The 18,005-nt window shown below is 48.1% G+C and overlaps 1 protein-coding gene across 1 annotated transcript in view; it reads left to right on the forward strand.

Moving 5' to 3' along the window:
- Positions 1–18,005, forward strand: part of CREBBP (CREB binding lysine acetyltransferase) — a gene marked incomplete at its 5' end in the record, with an annotated part of 133,216 nt that overhangs the window by 104,322 nt on the left and 10,889 nt on the right. The window contains 7 exon segments of the mRNA XM_027773232.1: positions 4,614–4,694; positions 7,242–7,298; positions 10,428–10,505; positions 10,813–10,880; positions 16,273–16,423; positions 16,781–16,927; positions 17,501–17,614. Coding sequence (XP_027629033.1) covers positions 4,614–4,694; positions 7,242–7,298; positions 10,428–10,505; positions 10,813–10,880; positions 16,273–16,423; positions 16,781–16,927; positions 17,501–17,614 — 696 coding nt within the window.

Raw genomic sequence — 18,005 nt, forward strand, 5'->3', positions numbered from 1 at the left:
CACAAATACACCTTCTGTGGTTTGGGGTCGTTTTAAAAACCAAGCGTGTTTATAGCCATACCTTTAAGTGGCCACAGGTTGCCAAAGTGTGAGGGCTTCATGCCTTAAAGCATAAGCTGTGACTCTTGGTCACATTTGATAGTGTCACCTCCCTTTATAATTCCTAGATTTTTTTTATGGGACCAAGATGTGTGCCTGTTCTTTGTGTTTAGATTCAAATATTAAATATCAGCACCTGGGTTTGGCATTTTGATTATTTTGTTCTTGTTTGGTCAGAATTATTACATATGTTCTAATAGTTTAAAGAGGTAGAAGCCTTTTTGTTACCGCCCGGACCTAAAAAATTTGTAACTTTGAGATGATTTTTCCTCTGATTATGTTTTTTTTTTTCTTTTGAGAGGTTTTTGCTGTAGGGTATGTGCGCTCACCAGAGAAAGACAAGGAGACAGAAAGCAAGAAACCACCCCTCCAGGGGTGATGGCCACACCTCAGTCCCTTCTCCATTCTCCTCTTGGGATCTTTGGCATGCACGCACATGCGCCCAGTGTGAGTTTAAGCCACTGGGTCCAGGACTTGAACTGCAGTCGACTATGTGGGAGTCCAGTGACATAGGCATTACGCCATATGCTGGTCCCATCAGTAGAAACATTTTAAGATAAAGTTTAAAATGAAACCCTGGCCTCTCCATAATGGGGTCTCTCCCATAGTGACCAGGTATTTTCCAACCTGGCCCCTTTCTTTATAGCTTTAGCCCTTCGACCCCCATACATCCCGAACGTGCCAAGCTCGGCTGCACCCAGGATATAGACACAGTAACGTCTCTGGTGGCTTCATGCTGGCTGTCAGGTGTCCACTGAGTTAATGAGTAGGAATGCCCTTTGAAAGCTGTTAGGTACCAAAATAAAGGTACTGTGATATTTAGGAGAACAGATGACAAGTAGCTATTTTACCCTGAAAATGCCACCCCTGATACTGTGTGCCCAGCATGGTTTTGGTCTAGAAGGAAGAACAGGTTGTTTGTTCCTGTCTCTGCAGCATTCAGGGCCTTTTCAGTTCCAGGGTCCTCTGGGATGTGCATTTGCTGCTCTGCCCAGATGCTGGCCACATAGGGTGAGAACAGCTAGTCAGATAGGGTCAGTGGGAGCAGCGCGGGGCTGCCTCCCACAGCAGGGGCAGGCAGACACAGGGCAGGTTTGAAACTTCTCAAGGGTCAGGTTTTACTTCTGTGTAGCAGAACTTCGTTTTCCCTAAACAACAGTAATGCCTTTTTCATGTGAGTGGAAATGCAAGTAAAGGGATTCTGTCTTATGATGTTTTAACAGCATACACACAGGGCTCCTCACAGATGTGTGGGTTTCACAGGTGTGCTCTCGAGAGTACTAGGCTCGGATAGATGAGTGTGTCGTAACCCAAGGAAAGCAGTGGCCCGACTCCGAATGCCACCTGCTTACAGCCTGTCTCGTCCCAGTTTACAAACACCGTGGGGCCTTTTGAATAGTCGTCTGGGCCCTCGTAGTCCTAAACTATGTGGGCACTTAGAAAAACTTAAGAGAGTCCTACAGACCATTTAGACAGGTCACACTGTACAAACTAATGCGTGGTTACCTTGCACTTGTTTCTGTACTTGAAAGTCGGAAAGTAACTCGTGTTGAGGGAATGGTCCTGTAGCTTTTCCAGTTAGTATCTATGGATACTATTATAGATACTTTATCTGTCAGTACCGCAGTTATTCACACACCGGTACAATACCGAGAACAATCTGCATTTGAAAACTTACTCCATGTGTTAAGTTACCCAGATAACACAGGCTCACGATGCTGAGCTCAGCATCCTGGGTGCGCATCGTCAGACTGTGTGGAGTGCTTCTCTGCAGTTCCATTTCCATCCAGCTGCAGCCTTCGTACAAGGCACAGTGTCATCTCGGCTTTTATGGTTGAAAAGTGAATTTCTGAATCTCTGTGTGATTTCATGGAGCACAGAGTTTGGACTAGGTATAAGATGGGGCGGTCTGCATGAACGTCTGTCACCCATGGGTTCCCAGGATCGTTTCACCTGCTTTGACTGGGTGAGTGGCTACTCCCCATTCTGTAAGTCTGCCTTTATCTCTCCGAAGGATAATAAAGTGAAGCCACGCTCCCTGTCCCTTCTGAGACAGGGACAGGCTGCTATTTCTGACTTCTCTGGAGTCGCTTTGCGATAGTCACTAGTCTGTGATTGCTCTGTCCCTCCCTCCCACTTCCCCATCCCAAGAGTAGGATGTCCCACACAGAGAGCGTAGCTTCCTAGACCACTCCAGGGGCCTCCATTCAACCTTCAGTGCTTCGTTCTGCGTGTGTGTTGGTTTCCCCTGTTGGAAAAGGAGGGGTTATAGTTCCTCTTTTCCTGCTGTTGCTGGGCTTGTCCTGCTTGAGTAACAGTGAAGAATTTTATTTGCCCAGGATTTTGAAATCGTTCATACTCACATGTGATTATTGCTATTTCCTTTCAAAGTGTGTGCAGCAGTTCTCTTCCAGCTGCCCAGAGTGCCGAGAGCCCTCATTCTAAGCTTTGTGCTTTAAATGGAAATACTTGGCATCAAGGGGTCGGGCTTTTGCTTGGTTGGTTTGGTTTGCATATTTGGTTGCCACTGGATTGGTTTACAGTTGATAAACTTCTGATTCTTTATTGCCACTGACAACCATGTCTTCCTGCACGTGGAAATTCTTTTCAATATATAATTTTAAGACTCCATAAGAATATTTGCAAAGTAGGAACGGTCAGAATATTGCTATTGTGTGTGTGTGTGTGTATTTTAAGCATGTGTATTTAAAAACAACATTAATCTATTCCCGGTCAGAGCTTTTAATCTTGGCAGAAATATTTATCAAATTGGTCCTGAATAAACTAGCCTCGGCAAGAAACTTTTTATTAATCCAGTTGTTACCTACAGTGAATCTATCATATTCTTCATCAATTAAATGTGGAAAATTGAATACTCTCAAAATGTGCACATGCTCCGAAGTTTTATGCTTTAAATTTGCTATCTGTATTTGGTTACTGAAATAGTGCAGACAGAATGCTTAGTGTATTTCATTAAGATTAGAGTTGGTACCTGTGGGGCACCTCTGCTGGTGGTGATGCAGATAAACTGGCCAAGCAGTGGCCCACGCCTCAGCACTAGCAGCTGGGTGAGCAGGCGGGCGGGCTAGCGGGCTAGCTGGCGGGCGAGTGGAACTGCAGATGCCTCTTCTCGGCTCTGGTAGCTCAGCGAGCACCGGACTGCAGCCGTCAGTCTCATCCTGCCCTTTGTAGTTTGTGTTGGGGCTCCGAGTCTTGTCACAGTGTCTCTAATACTAACCCTTCTTGGCATCTCGTAGACCTAGCTCTGAGCACTAAAACGCATTCGTGCTGCCGTCGTCGCTACCTCGCACTCATTCTTTTTGCTTGTATAATGCACCTCCATTCAGCTTGTTATTTTACAGTATTCTTGTGTACTCGTCTTGTTTCAAGCAGCATCAGTCTGCATTTTTGTTGGTTTCTCATTCATGTCCTTTCCAAACATTTAGTAGTTTTATTTTAATTGTTCTTGTTGGATAGCTTGAGCCTAGGCTCTGTGATTGGTGTGATGGATAATTTCTCAAATGCAGATTGTACCTTAAAGATTATCACTCTAAATTTGTTTAACTTGGGTCGTCACCAAGTGAGAACTGTCATTCACTAAGTATTTCAGATTGATGAATGATTGGTCCCAGTACCAAACATTTTCAACCAAAGCTTAGAATTGAATTTTAAAAGTCCTTCAGATTATTTGCATAGTTATATATATTGTATTGCTTATACAATATATCACAATTTTTCCTCTCTCGTCTTACCAATAAATGGCTGGAAAGTCTTTGACCCCGACTGCATTTCTGTTAAATGTTTGTCTAGAGTATGGATTTGGTTTCATTTCTATTATGACACAATTAACTAAGTGATTAACATGAGAAAAATAACAGGAAAAATTTAAAACCAGTTTTGGGTGCTCAACATCTTCATACATTTAAAGATCTGGCTTAATACTGGAAATAAAAATCTCTGAATTGCCATCAAGTGTAAATTTTCTATTTTAAAAAAATTAAAGCTATTTCAGTTTAAATCGCTTTTTAAAAGCCTCCTGTCACATTATTTTCTTCAAAGTCAATTTTTCCATCTCAAATCCTAGCGTTGTATTTGATCTTCTCTGAGTCATTATAAAATTCAGATTCCTAAATTCAGGCTCCATGCAGTTCTAGTCGAGAACATTTGCATGTCGGAGCCACCCGAGCCCTGTCTATCGTTAGTGAGGGTGGCCTGTGACCGTGCAGTGAGACCGAATGCTAATCAATGCTTTGCCTTGGCTTTCTGCTTTGTGTTGTCTCGGTGTTTGCGTCTTACCTTTGTGTCTGTGCTATTTGTTCCCTCCCCTGTTTTCTAATCCTGCCCCTCCCCACCTGCCCCTGTTCCTTTCATTGTCCTCACTGACCCATCAATCAACCAACAACGCCCCCCCTTCGTCGTGGTGCTCTGCCCTGCTCTGATTGGTGGCTTCGTTGCTTGGGTGGCTGTGTGTTATGATGGACCAGTTCACCCAAGTATGGCCTTCTTGCTGACAGGTATCATTTCTGTGAGAAGTGTTTCACAGAGATCCAGGGCGAGAATGTGACCCTGGGTGACGACCCTTCACAGCCCCAGACGTAAGTACCCTCTGTCGTTTTCTTGCGGGTTGACTCCGAATTGTTCCTCAGTTCACAGTGGAAAGGGAAGCCCGCTGCCATTTGGACTTGTGCGCTGTGTGCTCCTTTCCCAGTAACCGTGCCCGCACTTAACTGGAGTGCACGTGTACATACGTATTTACACCGGGAGACGGAGGTGTTCCACCCGAACATCTGCCATGCACCTCTGCGTTCCTCTCCCCACTGAAAGCAGGGCTGTCGGTACCTCCCACTTAACCTTAGTCCATCTCCTTTTAAAAGAATTTTTTTCCCTAGTGGTTTTCAACTTCCATTTGGAGAAGTTGTAAATTTTCAGATTAAGTTAAGAAGCCAGGTAGCCCTGTCTGTAGAACCGGCAGTAGCAAACGAGAGTTTTGTATGTACACACCATCTTTTGCATTTAGCTGCTCTGCTCCTTAACCCTCCATCCTTTAAGTTGGATCAATGAGACTGCACTATTGTCTAATGCCATTTTGGGGGCCTAAGGTGTAAATGTCCTGCATCCTGGCCGTACTTGGACCATTGCTCGTAAGCTCCATCGTGGAAAGGATGTGTGTCCATTTGCCCTCTCTTCCCAAGGCTTACCTACCCTCAGATGAAGTTAGCCGTGAGTGACAGTTGGTCAGAGTGGGGCCAGAAAACACACACAGAGATGAGATGGTCAGCTCATTGATGTGCTTGAAATACCTCAGAGACTTGCCAGCCACCATATCTGCCCATGTTTGCAGTGTGCGAGGGTTCTCAGTTCTCTCCAAACTGGTCTTCCCAGTCTTCAGCAACTCCAGCCATCCTGGAAGTCTAGCCGCTGTGTGACTGCCCCCCACAGGCAGACAGCTCCACCGTGGGTGCAGTTTCCAGAGGGCTGGGTGCTTACTCTGCAGTGTAACTTCACTTGAGTCAGACACACAACAAACCTAGCCACTTAGAAGACACACAGACCAAAATGACAGAAATTCTACATGTTAGGGAAAAAAAATTCTACACATTGCATTTATTTTTATTTCCCTTATCGTTTTATTTCTTTGATCTAATTATGTAATTGATGATTGGATTATATAGGGCCAGCCCCATGGCATGGTGGTTAAGGGAAGCCAGATCCCAGATGGCAGGCTGTAATAATAATCCTGGCCCTGGCAGCTTCAAAAACACACTAGACATGTCTCCATGTCTGTCTAAACCCACCAGGACAGAGAGATTAAGGAGAAGGGGTTGTGGTGGGAACGAGCCTCACTGCCGGGTCCTTTTTCCCTCTCTTCTCTCTCTCTCTGATGAGCACATGTGCCCTCTAGGAATTTACAAAAAATAATAATTAGATAATACAATTCTGTCATTCAAGAGTAATTTACAAAATACATCGGTGATAACAAGGAACAATAAGAACCCACATGTCCAGCCCTTTCAGAATAACTGAAGTAGCCCCAAATCAGCGCCAGCTTTGCTGCATTGGGGAATACTGTGATTCCAAGAATTGGTTACGTCAATATTCTCAACTTCCGGTAGCCATTCACCATATAGATTTGGTTGAAAATGAATGGGTTTGAGTCTCAATATGATCTTGCCATTATGTATTGACTAGTCTTAATTAAATCTTACAGTAAAGCTGATAATAGTTGGGAGGACATTCCCCAAAAAAAGAAAATATATGGAAAATCAATAGCAGTGGGATATATGAAAAAAATGATAGTGCTTTTCATGGAGCTAAATTTTTTGTTAATTTCACCATTACATCTACTCGAGATTTCAGGTGACCATAATTTATTTTTACGTATTTAAAACGTCTTGAGGAAGTTTATGGGGAACCAGCAGTTAATGTAATGGCTATGTCGCTGGACTCCCATGTAGTCGACCGCGGTTCGCATCCCGGACCCGGTGGCTTAAAACTCACGCCGGGCGCACGTGCGAGCATGCCCAAGATCCTGAGAGGAGAATGGAGGAGAGGGGATTGCGGCGTGGCCATCCCCCCTAGGGGGTGATTTCTCGCTTTCTGTCTCTATGTCTCTCTCTGTCTGGCAAGCGCACGCGCCCTATAGTGAAAACCTCTCAAAAAAAAAAAAAGTTTATGGAAAAATGGGTATTAGGAAGAAACTATGTATAAATTTCAACATCCATTTTAGTTTTTGCTGTAGGACACTAGGGCACATATGGTCACCGGAAAGAGAGAGAGAGAGAGGTCACCCTGAGGGCGGAGGAGATGGCCATTCCATAGTCTCCCTCATCCATTTCCTTCTTAAGATTCTGGGCATGCACACACACATACACCCGACGTGTTTTCAAAGCTGCCAGGTCTAGGACTCAAACTGCTTGATTGGCCATGTGGGATCTAGCTGTTGTCATCACCACACCACAGGCTGCCCAACTTTAGTATGTTTTCTACCAAAATAAACCCATACTTACTTTTTTCAACAAACTTTTTGAAGCCCCTTCATAGTTGAAGAACTAATTACAGAATATTCCAGAGATCATGCAGTTTATACTTGGTTGATAAATTTTAGTTAATTAATTATTTTCTTTTTTGTGTTTTTAAATAAGGACAATTTCAAAGGATCAGTTTGAAAAGAAGAAAAACGATACCTTGGATCCTGAACCGTGAGTATATAGTTATTTCTTTTGACTTTATGACTTTGAAGTTTTGGTTTTGGGTGAGGGAAGCTACTCATTATCTTTTAGTTGTAGATTCTTTTTAAATCACACAAAATATATTTTTCTCTGTAATATGTACTCTAATTATTGAATTTTTCAAAATAATTATTTAATTTTAATTATTATTATTTTTCAATTTGACCAGAGAAAGAGAGAGAGAGTAAATGAGAAAGTAAGCCGCAAGCTCTGGGACTTGAACCATGGTCAGCCAAGTGGGACTCTAGCACCTTAACCACCACGCCATCTGTGGCCTCCTCTAAATATTGATTTCTTTTTAAAAGAGTTATTTTATTGAACTTTATTTGTTTTATTTATTTATTTTAGTTGGACCAGAGAGGGACAGAGTATGAGAGAGAGAGAGAGAGAGAGAACATGAGCCGCCGGGTACAGACTTGAACCACAGCCGGCCATGTAGGAGTCTAGCACCCTTAACCACCATGCCACCTGCCAGCCCCTCTAATTATTGAATGTTGACACCAGGAAATTACATCATTGGGTTTTTTTTCTGTTATAATCTCTGTAATATGGTCGTGGGTATCTTTAATGAAGCCATTTAGTGTATTTAGAGACAAGACCAAAGGTTAGAATTATTTGGTAAGCAGTGCTACTAGTATCGTTCAGAGAGAAAGCAGAAGGAAAACCTCTTTGAAGCCACTTTCTAAAACTAAATAGAAGCATATGTCTTTGCTATAGCTTATGTTTTAAAGCCATTATCATATACTTTATTTTTCCACCGTGGTGAATGAGAGTGCTGTATTTGCCATGTGCATCTTACAATAGCCCTTAAAGAGGCTTCCGAATCCCTTCAGTATGACAGCCTGTCAAGATCCCTAAGCCGAGTCACCCCGATGCACAGCTCTACTCACTGGTTTTGCCCCCGTGGTAAGCACCCATCTGACGCTGCTTGGTGGGCAGCAGCCTCGGTGACCTTCAGTGACATTGGGTGTTTGGGCTGTGTGGTTTGTGGCATGTCCCAAGCCGTGGAGCAGGGAGGCTGATTGCAGCCATGGAAACCAAGACTGTCTCTGGGTGCCTTTGAAAACCTAGCTTTACTCTCAGGAGGTTCTTTAGTAAGTCTCTGCCACTGCCTAGAACCCAGGCGTGGGCATTATACCAGTGCTAGAGCTGCAGCTGCCATGAGGTGCTGGTGCAGAGACCCCAACCCTGCCTGTGCAGAGCTTTCCCTGTGTTATATTCCTAGTGTGCCAGTGAGTGTGCCACATGTGCTCACTGAGGGTGGGGAGGAAGAAAGAACACCTCCCTCAAGAGGGATGGCCATGCCATAGTCCCTCATCCTCTTGTAATTTCGAGCACACACGTGCCTGATGTAATTTTCAAGCTCCCAGTTCTGAGACTTGAACTTGAATGGCAGTCAGCTATATGGGATCCAGCCACCTTAACTAAAATGCCACTGGCTGGCTCCCCCCTTTATTCCAGGAGAGAAAGAAGGGGCATCCCCAAAAGGGTCTTCACATTGTGATCCTGTGTTCAGACTCGGCCAGCCAGAGAGAGTCACATATCTGGCATGTACGAGACCTCGGGACATGAACCTGTGCCCTTCCTCTATGACTCTGGCATCACAGAGCAATGTGTTACTGCTGTGCCACCACATCTGACCCCTCCTGTGCCTTTAGTGACCCGTGAATTGTTTTTCCTCATTTCCTGCTTCTCTCCTCACATTACATCCTCCCCTGCATGGATTTTAGTTTCCTGACAATGTATGTGCAGGTTGCAATTCTAAAATATGTTACACTCAAATGCTAGATGCCAGACAGTGGGCAAGGAGGCTGGGTCAGGGTGGGTCGTGGCTGAAGGCTTGCAGAGCATGTGCAGCAGTAGAGAAACTGGCAAGGGCCTGAATGTTCACCAGGAAGGTTCCAGGAACCAAGATAATTTCTAGTCCCTCAGCGTTTGGGGAGTGTGAGCTGTCAGATCAGTAGGGAGTGAGCCGAACGTAGCAAAGATTCTGCCCTCGGAATCTCATGATGGTTAAGACAGATACCCAGGTGAGGTGGCTCCTGGAGATGGCAGGTTCCAAGTGTGCCATGGCATGAGCTGCCTCTGAGTGGAGTAGAGAATTGATGTCCCTGCTCTCTCCCGGAGCGGTGGGAGACGGGCAGTGCACTGGAGCCCGTCCCTGGGCACTGACTAGGGCTTGACCTCTGCCCTTCACGACCATCACAGAGCATGCATCTCCTGGGCATCGGGCCTGTGTGGCTGCCCCAGCCTGGCAGTACCCTGAGGAGTCTTAGACTTAAAGGCAAATGTTTACAGCACTGGAAGTGTTCTCCATTTTTAGTCAGTTTTAAGGTGTGTGAAATCGGGACCAGCATTTAACGCAATGACTGCATTGCTGGACTCCCATGTAGTCGACTGTGGTTCAAATCCCAGGCCCGATGGCTTAAACTCAACACCAGGCATTTGTGCGTGTGTGCCCAAGATCCTGAGAGGAGACTGGAAGAGAAGGGATTGTGGCGTGACCATCCCTGTGGGGGGGTGATTTCTTGCTTTCTGGAGCGCACGCGCCCTATAGCAAAAACCTCTCCAAAGAAAAAAAAGGTGTGTGAAATCTCCAGCCACCTTAACCTCCATGCCACCTGTTGGTCCCTATCACAGTAATTTTGTTTTTTAAGAATTACTTATTGAATTATTTTATTTTATTTTTAGTATTACATTTCTTTTTTAACTTCGACCAGTGAGACACAGAGAAAGAAAGAGAGGGAAAGTACGAAGGCCACCAGGTCCACGACCCAAACCGCAGTCAGCCATGTGGGAGTCCAGTGCCTTCACCACCATGCCACCTGATGGCCCCAGTAATTTTTTAAAGTGGTTTTATTTGTTTGCAAAGGGAGTTTGGGAGAAAAGAACGGGGCATTTGTACAAGGGAAGAGAGCCTTTTCCTGCAGGAAATATGATACAGATATGTTTGGAAAATACAGTTGAGTCAGTCAGCACACACGTTCTCATCAGAGGCCCTCTGAGTGACCCAGAGCTGGGGGGTTCGCGTGTGGGCCCTGCGAGTCACATGGGAGGCATGGTTCTGCGAATGCAGCCCTGTGTTCCTTTGTCTCCTAGTTTTGTTGATTGCAAGGAGTGTGGCCGGAAGATGCATCAGATTTGCGTTCTGCACTATGACATCATTTGGCCCTCAGGGTGAGTAATCTCCTGTGGTCTTGGAAAAGGGAGAAGCAGTACTGCCCAGAGCTGAGGAAGGGCGGGCCAGGCGGCTACATCCGCTCTCCTTGTATCAGTAAGGATTCCACAACTAAGAGAGCTGGCAATTGCTTCTACATTGCCTGTTTCAGAAACTATAGAGTCAGAGCAGTCTCCCTCTTTCTTCTCTCCACGGTGATGCGGTGACGCGGTTTAAACCACCAACAGAGTACCCAAACACTGCATTTATTGGGTTGGCAACTGTCACTGTTGTATGTAATCTGATCACGCTCATCATTTTCTGCAGCTTCGTGTGTGACAACTGCTTGAAGAAAAGTGGCAGACCCCGAAAAGAAAACAAATTCAGTGCTAAGAGTAAGTTCATTAAAAAAAAAAAAAAAAAAAACTGTTTCAGGGCCAGCAAGTGACGTAGTGGTTAAGCATGCGGGACTCCCACATGGCCCACCACCGTTCAAGTCCCAGACCTGGCAGTTTGCTCTCTCACTTTCCCTCCCTCCCTCTCTCTCTCACTCTCACTCTGTCCCTCTAAGGTCAAACTAAAATAAATAAAGTTAAATAAAATAATTCTTTAAAAAATCTATTTCCAGGGCTATAGGTTTTAGGCACTTGTGTAAATTTTCTCAGCCTCTCACTGCCACTATTCAGCATGCTATTTTGAAACTCATTTGTCAGAAGTTTTTCTCTCTCTCCTAATACTTTGTGCTTTCTTTTGCCTTACCCTAAAAGAGACGCATTGATTTGATCCTTATATGAAAGTCAGCTTCGTGATCAGTTCACATTTTATTAATAGACGAAGTTCACAGAACTTAAGTTCCTGTAAAGTTTGTTCTGAGAAATGTCAGCAGATCCTTCTCAAATAGCCTAAAACTAAGACCCGCCCTTAATACCTACATGTAGTGCCATGGCCACCCACTCTGTGCCCTGGCTCTGTGTGGGCTGCCATGGGTCAGCAAGGGAGTGCTGGGTCCTGCTGCTGTAAGACAGTGAGCCCTTGGCTATGCCGGAAATTGTCCACTTACCCAAGAGTGTTGGGCACCTGGCCTGTATGAAGCTGGTGGGCTTGTCCCTTTCCCAGGAGAAACCACATCCCCAAGTTGTTCCTCAGCAGGGACATGTTCCACAGGCCTGTTCGTAAGTAGAGAGAGCAGCTTGTCACTGCTAGAAATAACTTTTCCTAAGGAGACTTTTAAAAGAGATAGTAGTATTTTCAAAAGTTGATGATTATTGACTCACCTTAGTGCTGTAGATACCACCAGCCCATGAGAGACTGGAAGCGGCATGAGAGGCTGGAGTTTGGTTCCATGCAACCTCAGCACACCCACGCTGGGCACATTGGCGTGCCAGTGGTCCTGGCTGAGACTGGGGACGCAGGACTGTTGTGACATGGCAAGGCCCATCGGTCTGTCTGTCCACCCATCTATCGCTCCCTCTTTTCCTCCCTCCCTTTCATAAAGGGGAAAGAAGAAAAATTCATGATTGCTGAATCTTACAGGCCAAGTTCTGCAGTCCTGGGGGCTGCCTCCTGCAGCTAGGTGTCCCGTGGCTGTCCCTCCAGGCTGACCAGCGAGCACACTCAGTGAGGTCTCACATGCACTTACCCACCGCCCTGCAGCTGCCACCTTCTCTGGTGGACAGGCAAACAGAGTGTCTCTCAGGGGATTCCCTGCAAGAACCAGGGCCATGTGAGGAATTGGGAGTGGGAAGAGACAGAGCAGAAGGGAGAGCCACCGTGGAGGCTTCATGCTGCGAGCCTAAGCCCAGAGTCCCTGTAATGGATCTGCCTCCATTAACACCATGGGGTCACCTCAGCTGGTGGACCTGGCTACTGTGGGGAGACGTCTCAGAGAAGGGCAGGGCTGCCTGTCAATGCCACATGGGCATTGGGGCCTGACTGTTTGGGGGCTCTGAGACCATTCTGCATGTCATGCAACTGATCCACATCCCTACCCTCCACCCTCACCTGCCAAGCGCCACACACCCCCCCAGGGCTGCGCTCTTCAGAAATGCCTCCAGGCTATACCCAGTGTCCCATTGGGGGCCCTGCGGCCTCCAGTGGAGAACCCTTCCATTCTGAGTGGAATAACTCAAGCAGTTCAGCAAGTGAGAAGAAAACATTCCCAGGTCCAAGCTTTGATAACCACAACAGCTCGGCACAGAGAGCCGGGCCTCAGGAGACCAGCAGTCAGGGCTCAGAGGATGGGGCCAGGTCTGTGTGGGATTGAGCACAAGCTGTCCACTCACCCAGTACCCAGAAAGCGGCAGTGAGTGGGAGAACTGTAGACAAAGCACATTGATGTGAGAGAGGGCCTTACATGACCCAGGTTGCCCTTGCTTATCTGTAGAAAGGTATCTGTATGCTCTTTGTTAGTGGCTGTGGGTCACAAAGGTAGACTTTCTTGAAGTTCGCACCAGCTCAGCGTCTAAGCTGCCTTCCAACCAACTGCTCGGTGAACAGGTTCAGAACAACTGACCGTCCACCCTGCCACATACCACAGAGGAACTAAGTTCAGGTCGATGAAAGTACAGCCAGCTGGCGCTGTGGTAGCTAAGGCAGCTGAGTCCCACATGGCCGACTTCGTGGTTTTAATCCCAGACCCAGCAGCTTGAAAATCATGTGTGTGGGTGGGCGGATACCCAAGATCCCAGAAGGAGGATGGAGGAGAACAAAGGAGGGATTGTGGCATGGCCATCCCCCTTGGGGAGTGCTTTCTTACTTCCTCTTTCTCCCCTCCCCCTCTCACTAGCTAGTGCACATGCCCTACAGCAAAGTAAATAAATAAATGTGTGTAGAGCACAGTTGATTCAGGAGATGGGGGAGGGGTGTGTGTGTGTGTGTGTGTGTGTGTGTGTGTGTGTGTGTGTGAAGACCTAGCTTAAAAGGTTGATTCCTTCCATTTGTATTTGAAAGCCATAGTGTGAGGGCCTTACTCCCAGGGGAAGGGCAAGTGACCCTGTACCGTGACCCCGTACCGTGGCCTAACTGGAACCACAAGTCACTTCCCAAGGGAGGAAAGCTTCCCGAGCAGCAGTGTAGGATGAGAACTGGGGCTTTTCTTCAGGTCCTCACCAAGAACTGGCGGCACAGCTTGCGAGTCTGAGAGTCCCCACGCATCTACGACTTTTCCTCAGGGTGGTCGTCGGCCACTGGGGTGCTACACGAAGGCTCAGAGCCCGGCCTCAGCGGTGCAGGTGGGAGGGCGCTGCCACCATGGCCAGGGCCACCTGGGAGGCTGGGTCTGGGTGTGTGCCCTGCTCCTGGCTAGCTGAGTGGCTGGGCCTGAGGATTGTGGCATGGTGAGGCCCCGTCAGAAATGTCTCTCACTCTCTTTCTCTCGTTTAAAAAAGGAGGAGGCAGTGCATGCGTGCACAGCAGAGAGAGTAGCTCTCCCTCAGAGGCCACAGGAGATCACAGGTGCCCCTTGCCTCATCTCAGTCTCTTCTGAGGGAGAAACAGCTCTTCCGGCAGGGTCCACATGTACCGGCCTGCATCCCCCAGCCCAAGACAGTGGGCACAGGCAAGCTTGGCACACTCGGGGCACTCTTCGGTGGAAATCCAGAGCCTTCCTACGTGCGTCAGCCTCAGAGAGTGCCATGTTTCACTCCCCTGCCACTGACTGGTCCCTCCCCTGAGTTTTACAGCTTTACAAATCCTTTACCCTTGGGGCCAGCAGATGGCATAGCTCTTATGTCGGTGGACTCCCACATGGCTGACTGCAGTTCAAGTCTTCAACCCAGTGGCTTAAAATTCACACCAGGCACATGTACATGTGCCCAAGATCCCAGGAGAATGTAGCGTGGCCATCCCCGTGGGGGCTGATTTCTCGCTTTCTGTCTCTCTGGCGAGCACAGAAAGTGAGAAATCACCCACCCACCCACCCCCGGGGGGATGGCCATGCCAGTCTCTTCTCTATCCCTCCTCTCAAGATTTTGGGCATGCACGCACTCTCAGCATGCTTGTCAAGCCGCCAAGTCCAGGACTCAACTGCACAGTCAGCCACGTGGGATTCGGCCACCTTAACCACTGCACCACCTACCCGGCCCACCCTCCATGGGGTGTTTCTTTCTTTGCCATCGTATTTTTTATTATCCAGTTATTCATGATAAAGTGTGTATGTGCATACGAGAGAGACAGAGAAAGAGGCACTCCATCCCAGGCTCTGCCCCTGCCCCGAGCCCCTTCCTCCAGTCCTTGAGGCTGGCAGATCCCGGACAAAGGAGCAAGCGTGAAAGAGAGTGCTCAGTGAGTCGTGTGAGGGCTTAGCTCCCTTAACTGCTGGGCTGTGGGGCTGTCCTGGTTCCCTGCCCAGCTCTGCCCTGCCCTTTCCTTTCCTTTTTTTCTCTTTTCTTCTTTCCTCAAAGAATTATTTGTTATTATTTAAATTTTACCAGAGAGAGACAGGAAGAGAAAGAGAAAGGGAGAGAGCAAGCCGCCAGGTCTGGGACTCAAACTGCAGTCGGCCATGTGGGAGTCCAGTGCCTTTAACCACCATGCCACCTGCCAGCCCCACCCCTGGTTTTCTTTCTAAATGACTTATTGAATTATAACTAACTTACCTTGGCGAGGAATCTTCTGAAATCCCAAATGATTTCTTTATGTTGTTCATCAGCGTCAGAAGTATCAAAACTCGGGAAAGAAGAAAACTTTAAAATCCCATTGTCTGGGGTCAGTAGGTGGCATGGTGGTGAAGATGCTGGATTCCCACAGGGCTGACACTGTGACTGGACCTGGTGGCTTGAAAATCACCAGATAAACACACTCTTTTAATCCTGTCATCTGCTAGCGGTCACCTTGTATCTCTTGTGGCTTTCCCTCCTGGTCTTGGGTGTAAGGCGTTCCCAGGACAATCCCAGTCACAGTGCCATGCTGGTGCTGTCACTGGGTAGAGAGGGAAGCAGGAGATACGCAGGGAGGCCTCCTTCCTCCAAGCCCAGAGATTCGCTTCCCCTGCCTGAAGTGGCAACCTTGGCCAAGTTTGGGCACTGCCACCATGCCTGCCCCACCTCCAGGTGACAGAGTTTGGGCACTGCCACCATGCCCACCCTGCCTCCAGGTGACGAAGTTTGGGCACTGCCAACATGCCCACCCTGTCCAGGTGTTGGAGTTCCTCCAGCAAGCCTTTCCTGGCTGGTACTTGATGAGTCAGTCCTGAAATGTCCTGTGCCTCCGTTTAGACTGCACCAGGGACTCTCAGGACCAGGGGACCTGGTCCCTGGTTGCACCTGCACCATCCCCTCCCTATGGCTGTACCCGCCCTGCTTCTGGACAGCAGTGGCAAGTTCCCCTGGGTTGTTAGAGTTCTTCCAGCAGATTCCAGGGCAGGACACAGTAACCAGTGCAGTCTGGGAAGACAGCCCCAGACCAGGACCAAGCTCATGGCACCAGCTGCCTCCCTGCCTCTTTGGGGCTCAGGGGTCCCACCTTGTGCCTTTATCCCTTCATCCCACTCCACTGTCCCTGTCAGACTTGAGGCCACTTCTGTGGCTCTTCTGCCCCAACTGCTAGACAAAGATGGAAACAAACACCCTGTACATAAACAGTGTTCAGGAGGCGGTGTGGCGACCAGGGCAGGGGCTACCCGCCCATGCCATGCTCACATCCCAGGCAGGCTAGGCCTGTGTCAGGAGAACACGATTACTCTAAAGCATCAGACTCCACAGACTGACTGACAGACGGGGTCTGTGTTCTCGGCCACCGTCTCAGGAGCCCTTTCTGAGCCCTCTCATCTGCTCCTTCTGGATTTTCTAGGACTGCAGACCACACGGTTGGGAAACCACCTGGAAGACCGAGTGAACAAGTTTTTGCGGCGCCAGAATCACCCAGAAGCTGGGGAGGTTTTTGTCAGAGTGGTGGCCAGTTCAGACAAGACGGTGGAGGTCAAGCCTGGGATGAAGTCACGGTTGGTGTGCTCTGTTTTCTACGGGGCGACGGGAGCCTCCTCACACCTGCTGGCTGGACCCTGCCCACTGCCGGGTGCTCCGGGGTGAGGGCGTCGCTCAGAGATCCACAGGGGCTGGCGTAGAACTGGCACTGTGCTCAGAATTCCAGGTGGATGAGCAGAGGTGTGATTCCTGGCTAAGCGAGACAGGGCCAGAAAGAATTGAACCCCAGGCTGCGGGGAGGCCCTGGGCTGGAGCATGAGAGCTGGCTAGGCCTTTGTCTCTTGTCACTGACCAGGCTGAGAACAGCAGGCTGAGTTGGTAAAGCACCTTGCTAGCAGTAATGTTACAGACATCGGGCTCTGGCTTTTTTTCAGATTCGTGGATTCTGGAGAAATGTCTGAATCGTTCCCATACCGAACCAAAGCTCTCTTTGCTTTTGAGGAAATCGACGGCGTGGATGTGTGCTTCTTTGGCATGCATGTCCAGGAGTATGGCTCCGACTGCCCCCCTCCCAACACAAGGTAGCCTCTCCCTTCTTCTATGTGTCCCCCGGAGCAGACCAAGGGTCTGGGTGGCTTAGTGGGCCCTGTGTGCTTTAGCACCAGACTAAAATAAGGGAAGCCACTGCCAGCTAGCCAAATGTTGGTTTGGGTTTTTACTGAACTAGTGCAGACGCAAGGTGTTGATGGCTGGGCCGGGCACCTTTTGTGTTGTGAGTGCACATGGGACCTGGGCTTGCTGTCCTACCTAAGGCAGTTAAACTAGGGAGCCAGGGGAAGAGACAGCTGAAGCACCTGTGCAGGTGAAGTGTCTCCCCCAAGAGTCCTTTGGCAAGTCTCAGTTGCAGGGGCTGAGAGGAAGGAGCTTGCCTCTGTGCCGAGCCTCCACAGCCAGCAGTCCCATCTCTTCTGTTCACTGGCAGAGATCAAATTCTGTCTCGGGGGTGGCAGTGGATCCAGCAGTTGGCATTTCGCCACGTTTGGTAGTGTTGGCAACCACTCTCAAAGCAGCACTCAGGTCTGGCGGGGTTTGGGTGCTTGTGTCTGGTTTCCTGTTCGAGGGGCACCTGAACCTAAAATGCTTTCCCCCCACAGGCGTGTGTACATCTCTTACCTGGACAGTATTCATTTCTTCCGGCCCCGATGCCTCCGGACAGCCGTTTACCATGAGATCCTTATTGGGTATCTAGAGTATGTGAAGAAATTGGGGTGAGTTTGGATAAGTTATTCAGAAGAGATTAAAGCTGGTTTTTACTGTCTCTTTATTTTGTGAAATAATGGAAGTTGTTCCTTCCTTTCTTTTTAAAGTCTTATATGTTGTTGTTCTCAATTCTTGTGATGGGGTCATAGGTCTGCAGCCCTCCCCACGTGCTCTGGCCATAGGTCTGGCCCCTGGGCACAACGTGAGCACTTTTCTTTCTTTTGATTCTTTTTCTCACTTGAGTCTTCTTTTAAAAAAGAAAAAGAAAAGAAAGGGAAAAAAAAACCTTTATTTAGGGGAGCCAACAGGTGGCATGGTGGTTAAAGGCACTAGACTCTACATTGCCAACCATGGTTTGAGTCCTAGACCTAGTGGCTTGCACTTGTGCGCATTCTCTCT

Source organism: Tupaia chinensis, unplaced genomic scaffold (assembly GCF_000334495.1).
Source record: "Tupaia chinensis unplaced genomic scaffold, TupChi_1.0 Scaffold000042_2, whole genome shotgun sequence".
In the NCBI taxonomy this organism is placed as follows: Eukaryota; Metazoa; Chordata; class Mammalia; order Scandentia; family Tupaiidae; genus Tupaia; species Tupaia belangeri.